Source organism: Sus scrofa, chromosome 16, assembly GCF_000003025.6.
Source record: "Sus scrofa isolate TJ Tabasco breed Duroc chromosome 16, Sscrofa11.1, whole genome shotgun sequence".
Lineage (NCBI taxonomy): Eukaryota > Metazoa > Chordata > Mammalia > Artiodactyla > Suidae > Sus > Sus scrofa.
In genome coordinates this window covers 41,172,691-41,185,058 of record NC_010458.4, presented here as the reverse complement: position 1 = coordinate 41,185,058, position 12,368 = coordinate 41,172,691, and the positions used below count along the sequence as shown (strand labels likewise).

General features: G+C 36.7%; 1 protein-coding gene across 3 annotated transcripts in view; it reads right to left on the bottom strand.

Annotated features, from left to right (window-relative positions):
- IPO11 (importin 11) overlaps positions 1-12,368 on the bottom strand; it is a 214,251-nt gene that overhangs the window by 150,315 nt on the left and 51,568 nt on the right. For all 3 annotated transcript variants that reach the window (XM_021077043.1, XM_021077044.1, XM_021077045.1), the window contains exons 6-9: positions 10,577-10,709; positions 6,881-6,939; positions 2,276-2,324; positions 211-281 (exon numbers count right to left, since the gene is read on the bottom strand). In XM_021077043.1, coding sequence (XP_020932702.1) covers positions 211-281; positions 2,276-2,324; positions 6,881-6,939; positions 10,577-10,709 — 312 coding nt within the window. The remainder of the gene's footprint in view (positions 1-210; positions 282-2,275; positions 2,325-6,880; positions 6,940-10,576; positions 10,710-12,368) is intronic.

Here is a 12,368-nt window from a genome sequence, read left to right as displayed (position 1 = left end):
TAAAATAAATTTAATTATTATATGCATTCTAAAAACTTCAAGATACAAAGGGGTGTTTTTTTTTTAAAGCTTTCCTATAAAGTAGTAAGAAAAAAGTGACTTTAACACTAAAGTAAAAGTGTATACTTTTAAAAACATCATTTTCCTTAGTAAATTTGAGTATGCATATTTCATCTGAGAAAACATACTTAAGATCAAAAGAAAACTTACCACTTTAGTAAAAAGAATGATGGTTTTTTCCAGTCTCTCTCTACATACATTATCTGTACCTATACTTCTACCTGTTACAAATACATTTCAAATATTAGCACAAGGTTATTCTATAAATTCACAGCCAACACAATGATAAAACTTTTTTCAAAATATTGTCAGATATATTTTCACATATTTTGCAATATAAACTCATTAGTGTACATTCCAAATTCTAAACAAATAAACCATAAAAATAAAGTTTTTAAAAAGAAATATTATGACTTTCACTTGACACAATAATTGTCAATGCCACATTTCACAAAATTAATCCTAAAATACAAACAGCCCATTTCAAATTAAAAGTGTAGCAATTTTGTCCATAAATCATGAAGCATGGGTTCAAAATCTACATTAGTCATCTTGAAATACTTTTGCAGCAGCATAGGTAAAAACAAAGAATTCAAAGATTAACATACTATTTTTCCTATATCTTCAAACATTTTTCTTCTGATAACTTTCTACAACACAATTAATGAATTTTTGTTATGTTCAGAATATTGCCGGAGTTCCTGTCGTGGCGCAGTGGTTAACGAATCCGACTAGGAACCATGAGGTTGCGGGTTCGATCCCTGCCCTTGCTCAGTGGGTTAACGATCTGGCGTTGCCGTGAGCTGTGGCGCAGGTTGCAGACGCGGCTCGGATCCTGCGTTGCTGTGGCTCTGGCGTAGGCCTGTGGCTACAGCTCCGATTTGACCCCTAGCCTGGGAACCTCCATATGCCACGGGAGTGGCCCAAAGAAATAGCAAAAAGACAAAAAAAAAAAAAAAAAAAAAAAAAAAAAGAATATTGTCCATCAGCCATTAACTACCTTGCTCTCTAATCTTACTCTTTATATCCTGTCTCATCAGTTATCTCATCCTCCTCTCTTGGAAAGAATTCTATTCTTCCTTCTGCTTCCCCCATTGGGATAACCAGAGAAAAACAAACTATTACGTGAGCTGCCTTATTGATCTTTGCCTGCAGAGGAGCCAGAATGGTGCCTGGCAATAGACTCAACAATAAAAGTGAAAAGGACTGACATAAAACAATCAGTAAGATTATCTAAGATATCTTCTTAGGGTATTAAGTCTCCAAATAAACTGACATATTAAAAAAAAAAAAAAAACCCACATATGTATACATGTTATGCATATGTGTGTGTGCAAGCATGGATGCATACATGTGTATTTTAAGTGTGGGAGTTCCCGTGGTGGCTAGGTGGTTAACAAATCTGATTAAGAAACATGAGGTTGCCAATTCAATCACTGGCCTTGCTCAGTGGGTTGAGGATCCGGCGTTGCCGTGAGCTGTGGTATAGGTCGCAGACAGGGCTGGATCTGGCGTTGGTATGGCTCTGGTATAGGCCAGTGGCTACAGCTCCTATTAAACCCCTAGCCTGGGAACCTCCATATGCTGCAAGAGAGGCCCCAGAAAAGGCAAAAAGACAAAAAAAAAAAAAAAAAAAAAAGAAAGAAAGAAATATTTTAAGTGTGTATGTGCATCCTGAGCAAAGGCGCATATAATCACAGGGAAGAGAAGCAAGGATAACAAACAGACCACCAGTATAATACAACACAAATGAAAATGCTAAATTCTTTTGTGTGGGGCAGAGAGGATCAGAAAGGGTCCTAAAAATAAGTCAGGGAAAGTTAATGAACAAGGGATGCACAAAATGAAAGCACCATTTGAGGACATTTACATCAAAAAGATACCTAAAATGTACTAAAAGAAACAATAAAAAAGTCTAAACAGCATTTGGTATAATGTTGATGCTTATTTGCTGCATACACAACTGTTGTAGATACTGCTTGGAACAGAAGCAGTAGAAAAATACAGGAAGGAATGGATTAAAAATGACTGGGGAAAAAAGCATTCCTCAGTATATTAAGGACAAGACAGATAAAAAGCTGAGCTTGCAATTTAATTTCAGAAAATTAATTATCAAGATACAAGATTTTAGCCTTTCCGATCTGGAAGTGCCAGGTAGAAACCACTAATGAATAAGGACTCTACAATAAAAAACTACTGTCATGGAAGTACTTACTGCATTCCAGAAATTGTTTTAGACGTTCAAATATTCCATGTAAAAAACCCTAGAAAAAAACATTTTTTGAAGAATCTTAATTTATTTGTTATGAGCATTTACCTTATACTTTTTCAGGGAAACTAATATATACCATATCATATTAAAAAATTAAAATTAGACAAAGTAAAAAATCACTCCACTATTATAAACAAGTCTTTCACTTCCTCTTCTCAAAGTCTCAATAACCTAAATCACTTTGCAATAAATAAAAAATTATTTATTAAGCATTCCATTTTACTTAATGGTCTCTATCCTCCTCACTGTTTTAAGGTTTGTCTATCATCTGTCTTCTCCCACTAGAATGTAAGATCTGTAAGAGCCAAGAACTTTCTGCTTTGTTTTCTGCTCTCAGAATCCAGGAGTGGTATTCAGCAACATAAGTAATCATAATATGAATAATATAATAAACTTATTAACAGCATAATTCAAAGCAGAGATTCTCAATCTCAAGTATTAAATATTTTAGCCTTCTGATACCAAAGAAAGCAAGAATCACCATTTACCATATAGGGCCAATACACCTTTATTTTTTAATATATATTTTAAGACATGTTATGAAAAATTTATAGAAATAGATATAAAGGGATAATGAAAACACTTTTATTACAATTTTTAAGATTTTAAATATCAGAGACTTCTTTGTATCAATAAAGTTTGGTATACAAACATCATAAAAGATGTCACATGTACTTTTATCAAATGAAATGATCCAGGTTTTTGTCACAAAATACTATACAATGAAGGCCTTCCTGACAAATGACTAACTAGAATAGAATGTTATATTTCCTCTTTGTCCACAGAAATATGTTGTTCACTCATCAATTCTTGAGTTTGAGACAATTCAATTAGGATATCACCACCTGAAGACATCGAGGCTGGAATTTCACTTAGAAAATGTCACTATCATCATTAGGGTCTAGAGTGCTGCTTTTGGGCTCCTTGAGAGCACCCATCTTCTGATTCATGTAAAAACTATGAAATATCTCCCTCTGTCAATTTTCTTCTCTTAGCTGTTTCAAGCAGAAGATGAAAAATTCCAAATTCTCAACTGAATTAAATGAAAGTTAATAGTAAAGAGACAGTGTTTACAGTCTTCTTTAATAGCTTCCTGAATGTCCATGTAATACAGTGGACAACACAGAAAGAAAACTGCAAAACAATTAATTCCACTGTTGCCTCATCCTTCTGGCAAGTCCATCATTCTTTCATTTTCATACTACTGAAACACTTTTTAAGCACAGTTGAGAAAGTAATGATAAGTAATGATAATAATAAAATAATTCTAGAATGATACAAGAGCAAAATTTTTCAATATAGGAAAAACAGAATCACTGAGATCCTGTACACATCTTAAATTTAAAAAATGGTGCAATGGTCCCATATGGTATCTACAAGCAATTTTTTTTCTCTAAATAAAATCAGTGTATCAGTCAGGGTTCTCTAAAAACAGAAAATTATAAAGGCCATCAGTTATAGAAAGCTCATCAAAAGGATCAGGAATTTATAGTATTGGACAACTGACTAATTTGTAGTCTAAATAAACTAAGTAACTTGACTAATATTACACAGTAACAGAATAAAAACCTAAATTAAAATGATCATTAAATGGCAACTTACAGAGCACTTTAATTAGTTGCTGACCTCATTACAAAAATCATTATCTCCCTTAATCCTCACAACATCCAATGGGGTATGTACTATTACTTCATCTCCCCAGTATCAAGGAAGATAAGTAAATAGTCTGAGACCATGCTATCAGAAACAGGCCAAGCCAAGATTCAAATCCAAATTTATCTGCCTCTAGAAACCCAAATCTCACCACTGGCATATAGGATTTCTTAAACATCTTTTAAATTCCAATTGTTTTTTAAGATCTTTATTCTTTTTGAAAAGTTGGCTTTAATTTGTTAAAATTCTATTATCTTTTTATAATTAGTCAATATACCTTAAATGCCACAAAACATCATTTATAACTGAATTAAGGCTGACATACAATTTCTAAGACAGAAGAAAGAACCTCAAGGAAAAGCCAAAGGCTCACAAAATATGGATAGTATCCACTGAAAACCATTATTCTAGTTTATAGGAGTGTGAATCAATTCATTTTTGCTGGGAAAAAATTCGACAAAATATTTTAATTTAATTTTAAGATAATCAGAATAATATTAAAGATAATTATTGAGCCTTCTGACATAATGCTTCTACCATATCATACTGTCATTTATTTAACAAATAACTACTGAGTACTTTCATATGGCAGAGACTGTTCAAGCTCTGGGATGAAGGGTGAATGAAACAAAGCCTCTGCCATCATGGAACTGACATTCTAGTGAGGGCACTGAAGATAAGCTGTCAAACTGGCTTTGGGGAAATGTTTTTTGGCATTATGGCAATAAATGTAAATATTTAAATGTATCCGTATTTAAAACTGGGGCTGGCTAGAGTTCCTCTCATGGCTCAGCAGTTAATAAACCCAAATAGCATCCATGAGGACACTGGCTCAATTCCTGGCCTCCCTTAGTCGGTTAAGAATCTGGCGTTGCCTGAGCTGTGGTGTAGGCCACAGATGCGGCTTGGATCCTGAGTTGCTGTGGCTTGGTGTAGGCTGGAAGCTAAAGTTCCAATTCAATCCCTAGCCTGGGAACCTCCATGTGTCATGGGTGTGGCCCTAAAAAGACAAAAAGACAAAAAAAAAAAGGGGGGGGGGCTGGTTTTGACATATCTTCAGGCAATTTGGGAATATATGACAATACTATAAATGTGCACATACTTCAACCCAACATTATCATTTCTAGGAATTTATCCTAGAGATCATCAGAAAAATACACAATGGTTTATATACCAAAAGTTCATTCTAATATCACTTATCAACAGTTGAAAACTAGAAACAACATACATGTCCATCAATAATTGGGCAAGTAAATTATAGGAAATTTGTGATTAATTTAATCACTTTTTTAAGAAAAATTACTACTATACAGCACAGGGAACTATATTCAATCTCTTAGGATAGAACATGATAGAGGACAGTATGAGAAAACGAATGTGTATATATATATATGTATGACTGGGTCACTGTGTTGTACCGTAAAAATCAACACGACACTGTAAATTAACTATACTTTAATAACAACTTGAAAAAAGAGAAAGCAAGTAGGTCTCCTTTATATAAAATGGAGGAAGAAAGAAAGTATATCTGAAAGAATATGCTTAAGATGTCTTAAAAGGCACATAACAAATGTTAACAATATCTCTGATACTAAGTGTTTTTTTCATAATTGTTTTTATTTTTTTCCATTATACTGGTTTACAGGGTTCTGTCAATTTTCTACTGTACAGCATGGTGACCCAGTTACATATATATGTATACATTCTTTTTTCTCACATTATCATGCTCCATTATAAGTGACCAGACATAGTTCCCAGTACTACACAGCAGTATCTCATTGCCAACCCATTCCAAAGGCAATAGTTTGCATTTAATAATGATACTAAGTCTTTAAATTATTTATTTCCTATTTCCTTTTCTCAGTTTTTTTAACTTTTAAAAAATTAAGAAGAGTTCTCATTGTAGCTCAGTGGTAAGGAAACAACTAGTATCCATGAGAACACAGGTCTGATCCCCGGCCTCACTCAGTGGGTTAAAGGATCCAGCGTTGCCATAAGCTGTGGTATAGGACACAGAGGCAGCTTGGATCTGGTGTTGCTGTGGCTATGGAATAGGTTGCAGTTGTAGCTCCAATTAGACCCCTAGCCTAGGATCTTCTATATGCTGTGGGTATGGTCGTAAAAAAAAAAGAAAAAGAAAAAGAAAAAGCAGGTAACACTTTAATAGAAAAAAAATTAATGGTTTTTTAATTCTTTTAACAATAGAACCATTATTTCAATAAAAATCTTACAAATAAACAAAATATACTAAAGATGAATAACAAACAGTGTGACTCTGTCAAATCAAGCAGGACAGACCCAAAGATCCAGTTAGATATACTTTTTCCACAATTGCTGTGCAGCCCTCAAGGCAATGCACAGAAAGTAACAATTTAGCTGACCTAAACACACTGTAAATACTGATACAGATCTGAGCAAGTACAATATAAACCCATTTTGTTTAGGAAAAAAATATGTGCAATTATACACTTCTACATACAGAAAAATAGATGATGCTATACCAAAAATACACTTCACAACTTGATGGGCTTATCAATAGAGTTTTCTCCTCTTGTATATTATTTTTTTAAATGATTGCAAAGGTAATGTTATCAGAGCATTCAAATTCACAAGAGCTCACCTGAATTCAAAATCAAATGAACATTCTCAATGTACCATGGCATCTTGAGAACTCTCCAGGGCCTATTTCCTCTCCTTCATACAATAGCTGCTTTGATATAGTAAAAACATACCACAAATCGAAATGTGTACTAATAACATATACAGAATGGTAAAAAACTAGATGGTCCTTTAATAAAAACTTTTAAATGAATGCCAAGTGAAAACAATAAGCTTTATAACATTCAGGAAAATACTGAGCACTTTACAAAATAGTAAGTCACTTCTTTCACTTACCATCACCTCCATATTCTTATGAGGTTCCACAAATCCATTAACAGTTAATTTACGCAGCACTGCAAAGTAAAATCAAGCTTTACTTATATCTTATTTTTTTTTGTTATTTTTCCCTATTAAAATGACAATCATAATAGAATCAGAATCCCAAGGCCTCATCAACCTTAGCAGTTAATCTAGCTCACTCCTTTCATCTACTAAAGAAAGTTAACTCCTAGTCATTGGCTGGTTACTAAGTGAGAAAGATGGAACTAAAGCCAAGTTCTTCTGACTCAAAAGCAGCGTTTTTCTCACTTATTATAACTACTCATTTTTAAAATCATACTGCAAATTTTAGTTTATTTACATAAATGCACTTACAATAACCCCTATAAATTGAAATTAAGAAGGCTACCACTATTCCATAAACTTTCAACTGTGACTCAACAGGGACCAAAAAGCTCCATTCTCTTTTAGGATACTTGAGTAAAAATACATTATTTCCTAAAAGAGATATAGAGATTAAACTCTATTTCCAAATATGGAATACACTACAGGGCTCACACAAGCACCACATTTATGAGCATAGTAATGTGATGTACACAGGGAGACAAGCAGGATAAGAGATTTGAAGTTGGATCTAGACTTATATCCTAGCTCCAAAGTCTACAACTGTATTATTTGGGCAACTTTTCTGAGCTAATATTCCTCATCTAGTTACCTTATACTTATCCTTTATGATTTTGGTTCAAATATCACTTTCTCAAGGAAGTCTGTTCTGACCATATTATCAATTATTGCAACAATGTAAGGGCCATATTACAAATGTTATTTTACATGTATTTGTGTGACTGTCTTATGTCTGTCTTGCCAGTGCCAAGTATCTACCTGCTTATTTGCCGAATGAAATAATGAATATATGCACGCCTAAAAGCTACTAAACGCACACAGATATAAGCTCAAAGATTACACCTAACAAAAGCTCTAGTTCCCTAGGCATAAATGGACAGAAATTTACAGTTGGAGAGAACAGTATTTTAAAGAAAAATGCTACTGGATTTTTCCAGGTCAAGATGTCTTAGAAATGCTAATGTGCATTTAAGACCTTGAAATGTTCGGAGTTCCCGTGGTGGCTCAGTGGTTAATGAATCCAACCAGGAACCATGAGGTTGCGAGTTTGATCCCTGGCCTTGCTCAGTGGGTTAAGGATCTGGCGTTGCCGTGAGCTGTGGTGTAGGTTGCAGACGCGGCTCGGATCCCGTGTTGCTGTGGCTCTGGTGTAGGCCAGTGGCTACAGGTCCGATTAGACCCCTAGCCTGGGAACCTCCATATGCCTTGGGAGCAGCCCTAGAAAAGGCAAAAAAAAAAAAAAAAAAGACCTTGAAATGAGGAAGTATTGAAAAGCTTAAAGCAGACTAACGTAGAGCAAAACAGCATCATTTCTGTCAGGAGTTAGGCTCTGACATCAGTAAGACAAAAAAATTCTACAAAAAGAACTCATGGGAACTCTCTTACGGCACAGAGAGTTAAGGATCTGGCACTGTCACTGCAATGGCTGGGAATGCTGTTATGGCAGAGGTTCAATCCCTTGCCTGGGGAACTTTGGTGCACCCCAAAAAAAAGAGCTCAAGAATATTCCTTAATCATTGAATAGAGTACTTACACATCAATTTGTGTATCTAACCTTAAATCAGTTTCTCTAATTCTTTCTGAGTAAACATTTCTAAGGCCTTTTAAATTCTTCCTCAAGGATGTTAACAAAACCATCTCCACTCACTTAAATAACCTCCTGTACAATGGATTGGATTTTACATGTCAACAGTCCTTTATTTTTTCATTTTTTATTTATTGCTTTTTAGGGCCACACTTGTGGCATATGGAGTTTCCCATGCTAGGGGTCAAATCGGAGCTACAGCTGCCAGCCTACGCCACAGCCACAGCAACGCGAGATCCGAGCTGTGTCTGCAACCTACACCACAGCTCATGGCAACGCCAGATCTTTTAACACACTGAGTGAGGCCAGGGATCAAACCCGCAACCTCATAGTTCCTAGTTGGATTCGTTTCCTCTGCACGACGACAGGAACTCCTGTCAACAGTCCTCTAAAATAATTTGTTTGTCTACAAGGTTCACCAAAATGTGCTGACAGCTGTATACACTCTCATGTAAGTGATAATGGAAGTGATGCATCAGAGTAGTGCCAAGAGTATATGATGGCATTTTAAGGTACTAGGATGAGTATGATAAACAGGTTTCCAAATAAAACCGAGAATGTGGAGTTCCCGTTGTGGCGAAGTGGTTAACGAATCCGACTAGGAACCATGAGGTTGTGGGTTCCGTCCCTGCCCTTGCTCAGTGGGTTAACGATCCGGCGTTGCTGTGAGCTGTGGTGTAGGTTACAGACACGGCTCGGATCCCGAGTTGCTGTGGCTGAGTTGCTGTGGCTCTGGCGTAGGCCGGTGGCTACAGCTCCAATTCAACCCCTAGCCTGGGAACCTCCATATGCCACGGGAGTGGCCCAAGAAATAGCAAAAAAGACCAAAAAAAGACCAAAAAAAAAAAAAAAAAAAAAAAAAAAAAACCGAGAATGTAAAATAAACTGTACTGAGAGAAATAAAAGGCTGCTTGAGATCAAACCAAGAAACACAAGATAAAAGAGCCTAAGCAACCAGAACAGAAGACAAAGAATGATGGGAGTTCTGTTGTGGCTCAGTGGTAATGAATCTGACTAGTATCCATGAGGACTTGGGTTCAATCCCTGGCCTCACTCAGTGGATTAAGGATCTGGCACTGCTGGGGCTGTGGCTGCGGCTGGCAGGTGCAGCTCCAATTAGATCCCTAGCCTGAGAACTTCCATATGCTGTGGGTGCGACCTTAACAAGCAAAAAACAAACAAACAAACAAACAAAAAATGAAGTGATCATGAATGTTTTAAAAAGGAAAGGAACCTTGGAATACATTCATCAAGACAAGCTCAGCTTGGGAAAGGAGAAATAGTCTTATGCTAAGGGAATGCCCACAAGCAAAGCACAGGAAAACAAAGGCCGAGATGGCACTGCATCAAGCACCTTCTAAAATCCAAGTGATCAAGAGAAATGGAACCTTAGTTCTCAAGGAAAAGAGAGATGGAAGACAGTGCTCAACTAAGCCTTGGGGATAGAAGTTTAGGAAAGTTGGGAGTTCCTGTTGCAGCTCAGTGGTTAACGAATCTGACTAGGAACCATGAGGTTGCGGGTTCGATCCCTAGCCTCGCTCAGTGGGTTAAGGATCCCACATTGCCATAAGCTGTGGCATAGACCCGTGGCTACAGCTTCGATTCAGTCCTTAGCCTGGGAACCTCCATATTCCGTGGCCCTAGAAAAAAGACAAAAAAAAAGAAATTTAGGAAAGTTGGCATGACAATAATAATGGTAGCAGCCCAGAATGAGAAATGAAGCAAAAAAGAATGGAAGGATTTGAAAGGAATGTATTCAGAGCCAAGAAACTCCAGGAATGTGAATATCCATTTGAATTATGTGTGCTCTCATACATTAGAGTAGAGGAAGAGCTGTTCTCACAAAAGAAAAACAAACTACAAAAGTCCTTGTCTCTGATTAAGATTAACCACTTAATCTTCCAACAGTGTAACTGGGAACAGAAAATCCATCCAGAGGAACTATGTGGCAACTGTTCTGGGGTATGTAGTTTCCAAAATAAACATGTCAAGTTTAACAGTACCTTTCAATGACAGTAGAGTTCGCTCTAGCGAACTTAGAACTGCAGCTTCATTGCCAGAAGAAACTTGCTGAAGGAATGTGTCTGTATGGTGATTCCACAGAGAGCAGGCAAAACTATAAATTCCAGAAGCTAACTGTAAAGATATCAACAAATTTGTTCACAATGTCATTACAGATTTCCGTAATCAGTTAGACCTACACAGTAATACAGTTCAGTTTTAAAATTAAGTCAATGAAACTTAAAATTGTCAAGAATTGGAGTTCCCATCGTGGCGCAGTGGTTAACGAATCCGACTAGGAACCATGAGATTGCGGGTTTGATCCCTGCCCTTGCTCAGTGGGTTAACGATCTGGCCTTGCCATGAACTGTGGTGTGGGTTGCAGACTCGGCTCGGATCCCACGTTGCTGTGGCTCTGGCATAGACTGGCGGCTACAGCTCCGATTTGACCCCTAGCCTGGGAACCTCCATATGCCGCAGGAGCGGCCCAAGAAATAGCAAAAAGACAAAAAAATAAATAAATAAAATAAAATAAAAAGAGGTAAAACTAAAGATGAGACAGGTTTTAAATAAATAAATAAATAAAAATAAAAACATGACTCACACTGAGATACAGTCAGCCTCTGTCTCTGAGGTAGAGACAAAACTACTTTCCAGTGATAGTTTCAGTTTTTTTTCCAGAAGGTCTAAGAGTAATCATTTGAACCTATGTGGCCACTTACTTTAAATAAAAAGTAAATGAAAGTGCATATGACTAGTTAATATTAGCATACTTCAAAATGACTTCTTTTCTTATTTTAGATATAAATATGCCATTTCGACCATTAAACACTGAATTTATAATAAAGTTAGGTATCAAAAACCAATAGGAAATGCAATCTTGTAAATACAATTCTATGAAAAAGTCAAATTCCATTTCTACTACTTTAATTCAATAATTTTAATGGTCTGTGCTTCCAGGTATAGAGAAAAGCTTCACCACATCCACTGGCAATTTTGCACGTATCTATACAGGCAAAGGCTTAAACCCCAGTTAATTTGAGTTTTGGCAGGGCATCTTGTGATCCTCCTGGAACACAAGAGGGTGAAAGCCCTGTGAGCAACTGCTAAAAGACCATCTCCTGCTCACCTCCCTAGTTTCTTCATTAGGCTGCCATGAGATAATTTCTCACGGCCTCCTGTGTCCTCATAAGGTATAAATAAACTATTCTATCGCCACCCTAGTCTCTCTCCCCAAAACAGAGCTACAAAATATCAAACCATTTAGTTTTACAATCTAGAATTTGCTTCTCATCAATGGGACATCCCACAACTTGGACTGAAGTCATCAGCCCCTATTGCTTTGGTCATTCTTTTTGGTGGGACAAGGACCACAGAGAGTTGATATGTATGGATACCTTCTTTTCTCTGTCCAAGATAAGTAATAAAACTAAATCTAAAAGTGGTTTTTATCTTCACCAACCAATCAGTCAGACTGGGTCTTGGCCTTCCCATGTCTTGTGTGTACGCCTGACAACAGGTACAACAATGACTACTTAATAAGTCGCTAGAGAGTTCCCTGGTAGCCTAGCAGTTAAGGATTGAGCACTGTCACTGCTGTGGTGTGGGTTCAATCCCTGGCCCAGGAACTTCTGCGTGTGGTGGACATGGCCAAAATAAATAAACAAAAATTTGGAAGTTCCCATTGTGACTCAACAGGTTACAAACCCAACTAGTACCCATGAGGATGAGGGTTTGATCCTTCGCCTCGCTCAGTGGGTTAAGGTTCTGACATTGCTGTGGCTGTGGCATAGA